Source organism: Sciurus vulgaris (assembly GCF_902686455.1).
Source record: "Sciurus vulgaris genome assembly, chromosome: 13".
Classification (NCBI taxonomy): domain Eukaryota; kingdom Metazoa; phylum Chordata; class Mammalia; order Rodentia; family Sciuridae; genus Sciurus; species Sciurus vulgaris.
Genome location: NC_136474.1, coordinates 60,637,117 through 60,650,033, shown reverse-complemented (window position 1 = coordinate 60,650,033; position 12,917 = coordinate 60,637,117). Strand labels below are relative to the sequence as shown.

At 40.8% G+C, this 12,917-nt stretch overlaps 1 protein-coding gene across 2 annotated transcripts in view; it reads right to left on the bottom strand.

Moving 5' to 3' along the window:
- MAPRE2 (microtubule associated protein RP/EB family member 2) overlaps positions 1–8,353 on the bottom strand; it is a 144,029-nt gene extending 135,676 nt beyond the window's left edge. Inside the window, exon 1 of one of the 2 annotated variants that reach the window (XM_079108589.1) lies at positions 8,272–8,353. Coding sequence is in view for 1 of the 2 variants with exons in the window: in XM_079108588.1 (XP_078964714.1) it covers positions 6,724–6,747 (24 nt within the window). In the remaining variant the exon portion in view is untranslated. Of the gene's footprint in view, positions 1–6,723; positions 6,879–8,271 lie in introns of those variants that run through there. The other variant, XM_079108588.1, reaches the window with a different exon arrangement.
- Positions 8,354–12,917: the final 4,564 nt, after the last annotated feature.

The window sequence follows — 12,917 nt, the reverse complement described above, 5'->3', positions numbered from 1 at the left end:
GCACAGGTGGAACTGTTAAGATGAACAACACCTTTCTTCCATATTAGACATGTTACATCCAATAATATTTAGTCAACTGCCAGCTCTATATGAAGCAGATCACTAAATGAGTTAATGATCATGTCATGACAACAGACACATTATGTAATTTGATCCTGAAAAGAGTCTCTCAAGCCAATGACTCTATTGCCTCTATCTGACCTTTGAGACAACCCAGTTTGAAGGATGTTGGTGAACTAATGTCTCCCAAATCATCCAGTTGGCTGCAGAACCAGCTTGAAACACTCAGGGCATTTGATGGCTTTGCTCCAATTCTAGAATTCTTTCTATAATATAATACTATAACTTCTAAAAACCCCAGGCAGGCAGGCATAAAGAAACAAGGTTTTAAATTCAGAAAGAATGATCTATTACTTTTTTAAAAAAAGTATTTAAGCCAGGCATGATGGTACATGCCTGTAATCTCAGAGACTTAGGCAGCTGAGGCAGGAGGATCACAAATTCAAGATGAGCCTCAGCAACTTAGTGCGGTCCTAAGCAATTAGCAAGATTCTATCTTAAAAAATAAAAACTGGGGGCTGGGAGAGTAGTTCAGTGGTAAAGGTGACTGAATTCAATCTCCAGTGCCAAAAAAAAAAAAAGGTAAATTTAAAAAGTAAAATTCATAAGAGTAATTTGAAATTTGCCAGAGGCTCAAACTGGATAGTCATTGTCCAGTTTTAGAGTTATAGAGAGATACAATACTTATATGCATTGTCATATAAATATTCCTATGTAAATATATGAAATAAAGAAGCACAAAGATGGTGATCAGAAGACCAGAAAGTGTGATCCACCTAACTTATAGGTTATTTATCTGGAATAACCAGAATACTATGTATAATAGGCTGTCAAGTTAGTCCCATGAGTCTTTTACAAAGTTACATTTGTCATGTTTAAGGCCCTGAGTTTGAGCCTTAGCACTGAAAAAAAAAAAAAAAAAAAAAAAAACCAAATGGACAGAAGGCAAGCTCAGAGTGAAACCAACAGAGAACCAAACTTATACCAACAGCTTGTTTCCAGGGAGGGCCAGGTGGGGCAAAGAAGGGAGCTTTTCTTTCAGGGCCCTCTCTATTCCACTCTATGGAGAACTGAAGAAACTTGGAGAAAAGGAGATAGTGGTTTCTTGGTTAGAATCATGAATTTTTTTTTCTTTTTGCAGTGTTAGGAATTGAACCCAAGACCTTGTGCGTGCTAGACAAGTACTTTGCCTCTGAGCTACATCTTCAGTCCTATTATTTTTCTTAATATCACATTATGATGAGTTGATCAGATTTGAGATGATCTTTGGAAGGAGGAGAGTATAAGGTGGTTGTGGTGTTTTCTTATCTCTTGCTTACCAGTTGCTAATTCACCAGATTTTAAAGAGGAAACCTAGTCCTGAATTCATTTTCATCCATGTCACCAAAATTAAAAGGGATCATTTCATTTTGTTGCTAATTCTCTTTTCTTCTATGTCTTTAAGTACTAATAGTCTTTCTTGCCATTGGTGTTTATAAGAAGTTAGAACTGAGGCAAGTCATTGACAATTATGAAGTTCCCACTTTAAAAATATAGTCAATCCAATTAATTCCTAATTTTAGAAACTAATTTGGAGAAAACTACTTGTGGTACATGTATGGCATAATTATATTAAACAAAATGATTTTGGTAAAAATGGGAGGTCTAGATTATAAGGGAGAAAGTTAGTTTCGTGTGGACTGGTTCTTAACCCAATCAAGGCAGGAGTTTCCTCCTCCTCCCTCAGTTACTCATCAGGAAAGCCAGTGGGCTGTAACCTTTGGAGTTAGTCATTTTCATGCCATTACTACTGACAGTCCTAATATGGGATTATATATATTTGATTGTTTTTAGAAATTATTTAGCCATTATCAAGTACCTCAAGACACACATTAACAATGTGTTGTTTAATCTGGTGAAAAAGAACGTTTTCATTTTCTTTCAGTCTCTAAATTCCAGGTGGGCTGATTTTGGAAGGGATGACAGAGATACCATATGATCCTTGAAGTTGCTCTATTAGTTTAAGTGAAACTCATTTGCAAACTCCCAGTCATGACATTAAGGAGTCATCAAAAGAAGGAAGTTGGGGCTGGGGTTGTGGCTCAGTGGTAGAGCACTTGCCCCTCATGTGTAAGGCACTGGGTTCCATCCTCAGCACCACATAAAAATAAATACATAAGATGAAGGCAGGGTTTATCTACAACTAAAAAATAAAAAAGTTATTCTTTTAAATACTTTTCTAGAATGTTAATTAATAGTAATTGTTTCAGTCTTGAGATTATCATTTGAATCTTTACTTTTGAATTTGGAAATTTTAAACCAAATTATCCATGACATATTGTCAACCTGCAGTGTGTTAGTGACTCTATGCAGATCTTCTTATATAAGTTTAATGTATACTTTAGAAAAGTAGTGCTATTCCCCAAAATAATAAGTTTATATGTGATTTAAGTGTATAAAGTGACAATGAAAAATTTCTAAATCTGAAGAAATCCCCAATTATGCCTTCAAACACCAAAATAAGTAAGTATACAAATGCCCTCACGGATTGTAGAAAAGAGGAAGTGTCTTTTGTTAAATGTTCACCATGGGAGGGTTCTTAAGGAGGTATTTTCACATTTTCTAGAACTCTAGAAACCATGACTAGGCAGTATTGCACCGTTTGAACTTGTTCAGAAGTTTTACAGTTGACCAAATCACTAAACTCCATATTCTATTTTGAAATGTTCTCATTTTGCCAAGTAAGCACACAAGAAGAAGATGAAGATAGACTGTTTTTAGTGCTTAGTTGATTTCTTTGGTAAGAAATTTATCTTTACTAAAAGGAAAAAAATGAAAAAAAAATGACTAAGACTAAGTGAGCAAATGCTCATATTAAATTGGAACATGCTGAGTAAATTAGAGGCCTGCAAGTTTTTCAGTAAATATTCAGCAAATAATTTAGGCTTTGTGGATCAACAATCTTTGGTGAATTCCATTCTGCCACAGTTGCACAAAGCAGCTATACACAAGGTGTAAATAAATAAGTATGGCTGAGGTCCAATAAACATTTTAGAACCAGAAATTGCATTTTCATATAATTTTCAAGTGTCCCCAAATATTTTTCCTTGGATTTTCTTTTTGATCAATAAAACAACATAAAACCCTACCTTACGTAGAGGGCCACATGAAAACAGGTGGTGGGCCATTGTTTGCTAATCCCTGAAACATGAATCCATGTGATTCATTTCAATACAAGGTCAAGGTTGGTGTATGAAATTCATCAACAGTAATTTTTGGGAAGGAAATTTTCCAGTACTTTTGTCTTATAAAGTTCTCAAACAAACCATAATTTTGAATACTCCTCAAATATTGCAAACATTTTGTGGACTTAAGATTTGAAACCCTATAGATTATTTTCTTTTTAATTTCAGAGTAAGAAGAATACATTTTTTTTTCTTTTTTTGCAGAGCTGAGACTTGAATCCAGGAGCCTCAAGCATGCCAGATGAGCACTCTTTCACTGAGCTACAGCTATAGCCCTTTCAATGTTTCAGAGGTTTGGAGGTAAATTATGTGGATGAGTTGGATTATTCTTTGTGGCTCCATTAAGGTGAACAGAGAAGTTCTGCAGAGAACTTCCCATGACTGGAATGTGCTCTTAGGTTGTTTTTTGTTTGTTTGTTTGGTCAATGGATCTTTTTATTTTATTTATTTATTTATATGTGATACTAAGGATCAAACCCAGGGTCTCACACATGCCAGGCCAAGCACTCTACCACTGAGCCACAACTCAAGCATAAGTTTGCATACTCCTTAGTGAAGGTATTATACAAGGTGTTTAAATTTCACTGGGTGGTGGGGACTAACCTTTAGGAGTCCCTGAAACAAAAGAAGTTTATGCTTCTATGACTTGGGGAAAGATTTAAGAACACATTACTTTGGTTACCTAGATAAGAAGCCAAAGATGGTTCGGACTGGGGTTGTCCTAGTCCAAAGGTTATTTAAGAGTGAATCACATGATGAATGTGAATAGTTTCAGGAGGGAGGAGATAACTAGAACTGATCTTGTCTAGCCAAAGCCTCTCAGAAAGACCAATATAAAGTAACAGACAGAGGACAAGAAGTTAATAATCTAGTGTTCTAACTATGGCATTGCCACTTTGGAGGGTCACATCGCTTTCTGGATTTACCTATGTTATCTGGTACCTTGGAATATCTTCTACCCAGTTGTTTAGGCCCTGATATGTTAATAAGACCAAAGGGCTCTATAAATTTAAGGTAATGAGACTGGGTGGTTCTTATCTGTTCTCAAAAACTTCAGAGCTTCTAAAATTGAGATAACAACCTTTCTTTCTGCCCCACCCCTTTTGGTCTATTTGTAAATATCACAGATGAATTCCATACTATTCTTTAAGAGTTTCTGACTGATATGCATTTATCTTACTATTCCTGTTTTTCTAGGCTGCACCTAACCTTTCAAATCTTATACCTCCCCAAAAGGAGTCAAAACTTTAGAAGTACACCCCCAGTCTGTTTTCTTAGCTGCACAAAAGTGAGAATGGATATATCTACATTGTTATTTTTTCCTCTGAGAATTCTCATTAACATTTATTTGTTGTCAAAAACCACAGCCAACTTCCAACTTCCCTCTTTCAAATATGATGGTTACTGAAATATACTTGTGTGTGGGTTTTTTTTTTTTTTTTTTTAATGTTGTTGATGCTGTGCTGGGGACTGAACCCATGCAGGCAAGGGCTGTACCATTGATCTACCTCCCCAGCCCCTACTTGTCCTGTTTTAATAAGAGCAGAAAGCAGATGCCAATAAACGCAGTTTAACTACTAACCTATTCTGCAATAACCCTCCTAAATTACTAAATTCCTCAAGGCACCCATAGTTGGATATGTGCTTTTTCTTTAATGAGAATGAAGTTTTGTGAAATGAATATTTGATCATGAGGGCATGATTAAATGTTATAACAACTATCAGTTATGCTCAAAATGCTAGGTTTGTGTAAAAATGGAAGTAAATAAATTAACTATCATTTTATAGCACTTAAGAATTAGAACAGGATTTTGGCTTCTCCATATCCAGATAATCTGTCCAAAAATGATAAAACTGAATGTACTTAGAAGGCTTTGTTTTCCAATGTTTCCCCCTACTTTCTGATAATCTTCAGTACATGCAAGCCACATTTGTAACACAAGGGGTCTTGTGCATGGTTCTATGGGGACACTGACATAAAGGCCCCTAGCAGATAATAGAATTCCAAACAGGTACTATAACATAGGTTCAAATGAAGTTCAATAGCTGACAATATTGAGAGTGTGATATGTGTCAGGCTCTGTTGTTCCCCCTTAAAGCTGCTAAAGATGCAGAAGAAAGCATTTAGGCAATGATAGAGTGATGATGACATAAAAGGTAATGAAGAGGAAGGGATAAAGAAGCTGAAAGTAATACAAATAGGAAAAATAAGTTTAATAAACTGTGCATCTTTAAACAAGTCATTTCTTGGGGATGACTTTTTTTTTAAGCAAGAAACCTTTGTCAATAGCAAACTAATTTCATATGAAATGTTAGGTGTAACCATTTCTATTTGAATAGATCCATTAAATCATTCATGAACATACAAAGAATATTTGACTTTTTGTATTAAAAAGTGTTGTAAATTCTCCCTTTACAGGATATCTAGTTGGCTTGAATCTCCCTCCTAAAAGCAGAGAGCATTATATGAAGCAGGTAGGATTAGGTATTGGAAAAGGAGTCGTTCTTACAAGCAAACAGATTCTGATCAGACACTAAAATGTGCTTTCAAAGGAGTGCAGCATGTGCGTGTCAATAAGCAACTTGCTGTAATTACTTCCTATTCACCGGGCTGGCTTTGGATTGCAGCCTGCTGACTCACCAGGCTGCTCCTGGTTTGTTTCTGCTGGGTTTCCCTGCTGCCTGCTACACATGAGTCATCACAGGAATGAAAGTTTCTAACTGTCTCCCTTAACAACAGCACAGAAACCTTGCATTGACAGTGAACTTGGAACTTTCCAACAACAACCAGACTCTAGGGTGTTAAGGGAAAAATGATGTGGTAGGTGTCACCACCAGTCAGGCTGCTAGACGACAGTTCCCTGCCCAGGGTGTTACTCATCAGCACCCCAGTTTCAGTGCTTGTCTCTCACCCACTCAAGTAGTTAAACTGGCATCTTGTCTTGCAATGCCTGCTGCTGCTGGTCACTGAACTCTTCCTTGCAACAGCGGTTCCCAAACTGTGTTACACAATGGAATCACCTGGAGTTTTAAAAATGTTTCGGCTTTTTTTTTTTCTCCTCACCAGTGCTTAGTTTTCACCCCCAATCTGATCTCAATGATTTGAGAACTGATGTAGACGCCAGGAATTTTCAAAGTTCCCCAGGTGATTCTAATACACAGCAAAGTTTGGGAACCAGTGGTTTGGAGAACCATTGCTTTTCCCATATGTGGAAAATATATCAATTCAGTTTATCTTAAGTACCCTTGGGAGGGCTTACAAGACTCCTTATCTGAAAAATTCTACTGACAATAGTCCCTGATGTCATTTCCAGGAGGGATGCTCCTTAGGCAAGGGCTCCTTTTGCTTGCTAACCGCTCCCCACCCTTGGCTTGCTAAAACCTTAGCCAAATTTAGAGTCCAAGACAAGCATACCAAATGTTACTATTCTTCAGTTACCTTTTGATCTCTGTTCTGTTTCATCCCACAGTGTCCTGCTCTGCAAAGCTGTAAACCACGGGTCCTCTCAAACTAGAAGCAGGTGCTATTCCGACCTCAATCCAGACAGGACTGCACGCTTCACCTGGTCTGGGACCGAACCTCCAACCTCCGCCTAGCAGCGTAGCTCCAGGGCAGATACTATGCTAATCAAGAATGTTCTTCAGACTCCTCACGCGCAGGCGGGTCCGGGTTAGAACACTTAATCCTTACTTTTGCATTGAATGCACTATAATGCTTTTAGTGACCTCTTCTTGCCTAGTGTGTCTGGACCCCCTTTCTTTTTATTTTTCTATCTTTCTTTCTTTTCTCTTCTTTTTTCTTTCTTTTTTTTTTTTTTTTTTTTTTTTTTTGGAAAAGGATTGGAAGTGAGCAAGTGATGAAGACCCGCAGGGAGGGGACGACAGTAGTAGTAGTAGTACCGGCTGGTGCCGAGGTGATGGGACAGCTAATGTTCGGAATATTAATTACTCCACGCGCTACTGGCCCTGCGAGGACCAGCAGAAGGGAATAGGAGGTTAAGACAAAGGCTCCTCCTGATCAAATGGCTGTAGCGCCCCTTCCTGCGAGGTTTCAGCTCTGTCCCCTGGCCCTGAACTGGCGAAGTGTCTCATGGGGTGACCAGACACCACTAGCTCTTTTGGGGTCTCCAAAGCCTGCATTACCTAACGCTCCAGGTTTAGTGGGGAGGGTCTTTATGTGCCCATCCCTCCTCCTGGCCTTTGGTGGGACTTCTGGCTTTGGCGCAGCCCGTGTAAAGGCAGACCCAAGAATTTCTTACCAAAGTCGAGTGGGTTTCACTCCTAACTCAGGGTGCTCCCTGCAAAAGAACCACTTAGTCGCAAAATAATAACCCGATCCCTTTCCCACCCACCAGGGCTGAGTCTCGGGTGCCAGGAGAGAGAACTCGTATCAGAGAAGTGATGGGACTTTTGTCGTCTGGAGGGGAAACCCGGGGGGCGACAGCAGAAACGGGGGTTAGGGGTTGCTCCCCAGCCGACCCGCACCAGTGCGCTGCACTTCCTGGTCTGTGCCAAAGTGCGCAGCTTCTGCCAGCGTCCCCCCAGCTCTCAGCCCCGGTGCCTCAACTCTCCAGCTTAAGGCTCACTGCGGGCTGGCACCTGCAGGATCCCCTCCTTCACAGATGCAAGCTCCCCATATTCTGGATTGCCCCAGCCCTCACCCCTCAGCCAGTCCACTTTCCTTCTGCCAGCGTGGCAGCCCCGATTCCCTCCCCTTTCTCGGGGTGCGCGGCGCTGGAGCCCCTCAGGAGAGATACAGCCGGCGGGAGCGCCTCGGGGTGCACTCCCGGGAGGGGAGACACTGATGCCTGCGCAACTTCTTACTGGCCTTGGGGACCCCCGGTTCCGCTTGCTCTGCAACCCTCAGGCTGCAAACCCAGGCGGCGGTTAGAGGCGCGGCCAAACGCCCAGTTTAGGAGGGACTGAGCCAGGGCAAAGGGTGTAGGGGTGCGCCAGGGCGGTACCGCTTTAAATGCACTTGACTCACCTGCTCCGGCGCGGTTGCCTCCTTCTGCTGACAGCTGGGGGCTTTGTTTTCTCCACCCACTTGGCCCGCCGCGCTCCGCCCCCACCGCCGCACGTGACTAGCCGTCTGCCACCACCCGGGCTAGGCGAGTCCACTTGAGAGAGTCCGGCCAGCGCCTCCCCCACTCCCCCTGGCGTGGGTGCAGGTGGAGACCCCAGCTGGGGAGAGGACCTGCAGGTCCGAGATGACTCGTTGGAGGGTGCTTGTTCCGGCCCTAGGAAGCCAGACTGAACTGGTGACAGGGAATAAAGTGTCAGTCCGTGAAAAGAACTGGGCTGGTCCTGAGCTAGGAGGCCAGCGCAGCTTGCCGAGAGAGCTGGCAAAGGCTACGCCATACCGGGGTCCACACATTAATCGGAGGGCAGCTGCTTTTTGAGCTCATACCTGGGGTGTGACTGATAATAAGGAGCAAACTAGCTCTATCATGAATATTATTAATTAAACTAAGCAATTCTAAGCTAAATAACACGTTTGAAGATTTAGTAATAGTTTTGTTTTTATTGAATTTTCAAATCTGCTTGTTGATGCTATTGATATTTGGATTCTATTCAGAAAATGGAATCCAGGCTGGATAAGCTAGCTCCGGAAGATTAGTGATGTGGGCACTTGTCCATTTGGAACAGCACCTATTCTTAATGAAATGAATTGAGAAAATGTTCTGGCTTCAAATTCCTGCTTAGTATCTGTGGCTTTTGGAAGTGGTCCCGACCCTTGCTGATCTTAATTCTCTTCAGTGTTTGAAACAGCAAGACATTGTTTTCTGAATTCTTCCTTTAGCCCTTGGAGAGCACATATATACCTTTCCCCCCAGATTACTACTTAGGGGGAAAGCTATATCTCCCCTAGTATTTATTGAAGCGTAGTCTTCATGGTGGAGTGATTTAGCACAGAGCTTCCCAAACTTTGCAGAGAGATCCCCCTGGGGACCTTGTTAAAACCAAATTCTGATTGAGTGCCTCTGGGGTTAGGCCTGAGATTCTGTATTCCCAGCAAACACCCAGGTAGTGTCAATGCTGCTAGTTCTAAGATCCAACCTGCAGTAGCAAAGCTGGGAGCAGACTTTGGCATTGGTTCCCTATTTTGAGTCATGACTTCACCACTTGCTAGCTGTGTGACCTTTGGTAAATTTCTTAACATTGAAGGCTCCCAAGCTGTAAAATCAAGATGATACTAACGCCCATTTCATAGGACTGTCCTGAAGATTAAATGAAAACACCCATACACAGTGCCTAGTGTAGTGACTGGTGCACTTACCAGAGAAGATATTGGCTAATTAACTCTCAAGGTTGTCCTTGAAGAGACAAAGCTGGCACAAAGCCTGCGTGCCTGTTAGGGGAGCAGTATTTGAAGTGGGTTACAGGCCTGGGATAGCTAGAACTATCTAAGCAAGAAGTAACCCCCCCACCACCAGAATGCCAGACATGGAGGACAAAATTGTTCAATAAATGCATGACTATAATGCAGAGAAGATCACATGTGTTCAAAAAGTTCTCCAGTTTCTACTTTAAATCTTGATAAATTGGTTCTGAGGCACTGAATTAAAAATCATTTTGCTTTTTATTACAGATAATGTCCAGCTGCCTGCCGGATGGGCAATCTATTTTAATATCAGAGAGTAAATGGATTGTTAAGGAGTAGTACATTTTTTATCCTCATTAAAAACCTTGAAATTTACATTTAAATGAATTTATTAATGAAGATATGATATTCTTAGCTCTCAAAATGAATGGGTGTTGTCATTCTAGTTTCCATCTCTTCCTTCCTTGCTTTCTTTGTCCCTTCAATACAGGTGTTTTCCAAAACTCATTTCTTGTATTTTCTCCCCTGTACTTTTTGCCTCAGAAATTTTATTAATGTTTTATGTTCAACTTTGAAGTAAGTGGAGATAACTTCTAAATTCATACCACTTTCTTAACCTGCTTCCAAGTCCCATTTCTACATTTCCAGTTACTTTCTATTCATTTCCTCTGAATTTCTCATTAGCTTTTACTGTGTCCTACTTAAACTCCCTCCTCCCATAAAACTGGTATTTTCTTGGTGGTAAACCAAGATGACTGAGGGCAGCTCTTCATTCTAATCCGGGGACCTGGCAAGGGTATGGGACATACAGTATGATTTATCCCAGCTGTCTTCCTGCTGTTCTCAGGTATTTCTTTGAGACTTCCCTACTTAGTGACTGGAGCCAACCCATGTATCAGCATGATTTACTGGTATAAATCACACTATGCAGCTGTGGGCAGCTGCAAAATGGGTGATCAGTGTGAATTGAGTGAGAGATTATATCAGTCAGGATAGGCTAAATAATGCTACAGCAACAAATGCCATCCAATTCTCAGAGGCTTAATACAACCAAGTTAATTTTCTGCTCATGTAAAACCTCCGGAGAACTCCTCATTCTAGCCTGTTTCATTCCTGTGACATCTCCTTGAATACGGTTATGGTTTATATCTGGAATGTCCCCCAGAAGTTCATGTATTGAAGTCTGGGTTCCCAGGGTAGCAAAGTCCAGGGGTGAAGCTGGATCATGAGGATTCTAACCTCATCAGTGAATTAGTCCATTTGATGGACTAATTTGAATGGATCACTGGGAGGAGTTGGGAACTATAGGTAGGTAGGTAGGGCATGGCTAGAAGAAGTGGGTCACTGGGGGCATATCCTTGGGGACTATATCTTGGCCTTGATCCCTTCTCCACTCTTTCTCTGCTTCTTGGCTGCCATGAACTGAACAACTTTCCTTACCTCTTCCCTCCTGCATGATGTTCTGCCTCATCTCTGGTCCGAAGCAATGCTGCCTGTCAACCATAGTCTAAAACTTCTGAAACCACAAATTGAAATAAATCTTTCCTCCTTGAATTTATTTATGTCAGGTATTTGGGGCACAGCAATGAAAAACTGACTAACAGAAGGAGCAGAGAATATGGAGACATGCTCACCAAACCTAAGTGCTTTCACCCACAGTGACAGTTACTTTTTACATTTCAATGGTCAAAGGAAGTCACATGATCATTGTCTAACTTTAAAGAGTATATACTTAGAAGGAATGAGAAAGTAGAAATCTTAGTGTGAGTAATGTCTTCCACGGGATCCATTTTAAGTAGGAGGGATAGGGATAGGGATAAAATTAAACTGAAAACTGCCTAGTCATATTAAAGGGCAAGCATAGATTACCAGTTCAAGGAATGCATGTGGTGTCTTTGGAGAAGGATTAATGTTGTTGTTATGCAATATTATTAAGAAAACACTAAAATAAAAAAATTTTGTCAGGGTCATTTTATGACTTAGCCTAGGTCAGTCTACACCAGGCACTGATCATTTGAACTCTTCTGTGACATAGCAGCTGGGAAAGGTCTTCCCTTTTATTATTCCCTAGGGAACACACCAAGCATTAAACAAGAAAGTTTATAGCAACATAAGAAAATGTTCTAATTTGGCTTGGCACCGTGTGGCACAAGCCTGTAATCCCAGCAGCTCGGGAGGTTGAAGCAGGAGCATTGTGAGTTCAAAGTCAGCCTCAGCAATTTAGCGATCCCCTAAACAACTCAGCAAGACCCTTTGTCTAAATAAAATATAACAAGAGGGCTTGGGCTATGGCTTAGTGTTTAAGTGCCCCTTGGTTCAACCCATTTCCATCCTTCCCCCCAAAAAAGAAAAGCAAAAAGAAAATGTTCTAATATTGATGGTCATTCTGTATTTGAGGAGTGAATGTTTGCGTACAAAGAACAAAATCTTTGAGATGAGATCAAGAGTGTTGAGGGTGGAATGGCCACAGACAGAATGAAATCATTGAGCTGAATCAAATTGTCCCATGTTTTTCTCATCATTACCTGAATTATTCCCATGAAAGAAGTTTCTTGTCATATTCATGAATATTGAAATAATGCTTTGTGAGTGAAAATCAGTCCACAAACAAGGGGGATTGCTACTGATGATAATGAGAGGAAAATAAAATCACAATTTTCAATTAACTGTGGGCTTTTCCAAAGGACAGAGGTTATGTCAACTACACTTGCTATGTACATCTCCTAACATTTTACATACTTGAAAGAGATAAAGTATTGATGAATGCTACAAATCTAGAATGCCATTATTATAGTTTAGATATGAGGTCTCCCCAGCAAACTCATGTGTGAGACAATGCAAGAATAGTCAGAGGTGAAATGATTAGGTTATGAGAGCTGTAACCTCATCAATGGTTTAATCCACTAATAGGGATTAACTGGGTGGTAACTGTAGGCAGGAAGGGTGTGGCTGGAGGAAGTAGGTCACTGGGCGTGTGTATTTGGGTTTAATATTTTGTACCTGTCAAAGGAAGCTCTCTGTCTGCTTCCTGTTGCCGTGTCCTGGGTTGCTTTCCTCCATCACACTCTTCCACCATGATGTTCTGCCTTACCTTGGGCCCAGAGCCATGGAGTTGGTCGCCCGTGGACTCAACCTCTGAAACTGCAAGCCAAAATATACTTTCCCCTCCTCTAAATTGTTCTTGTTGTATATTTTGGTCACAGCACTGTATACGCTGACTAAAATAGCCATGCACATATGTTACTGGTCATCAAATAGTGTTTTTGATCTCAAAAATTTTATGTTGCCTATACCAATGGATGTCAGTG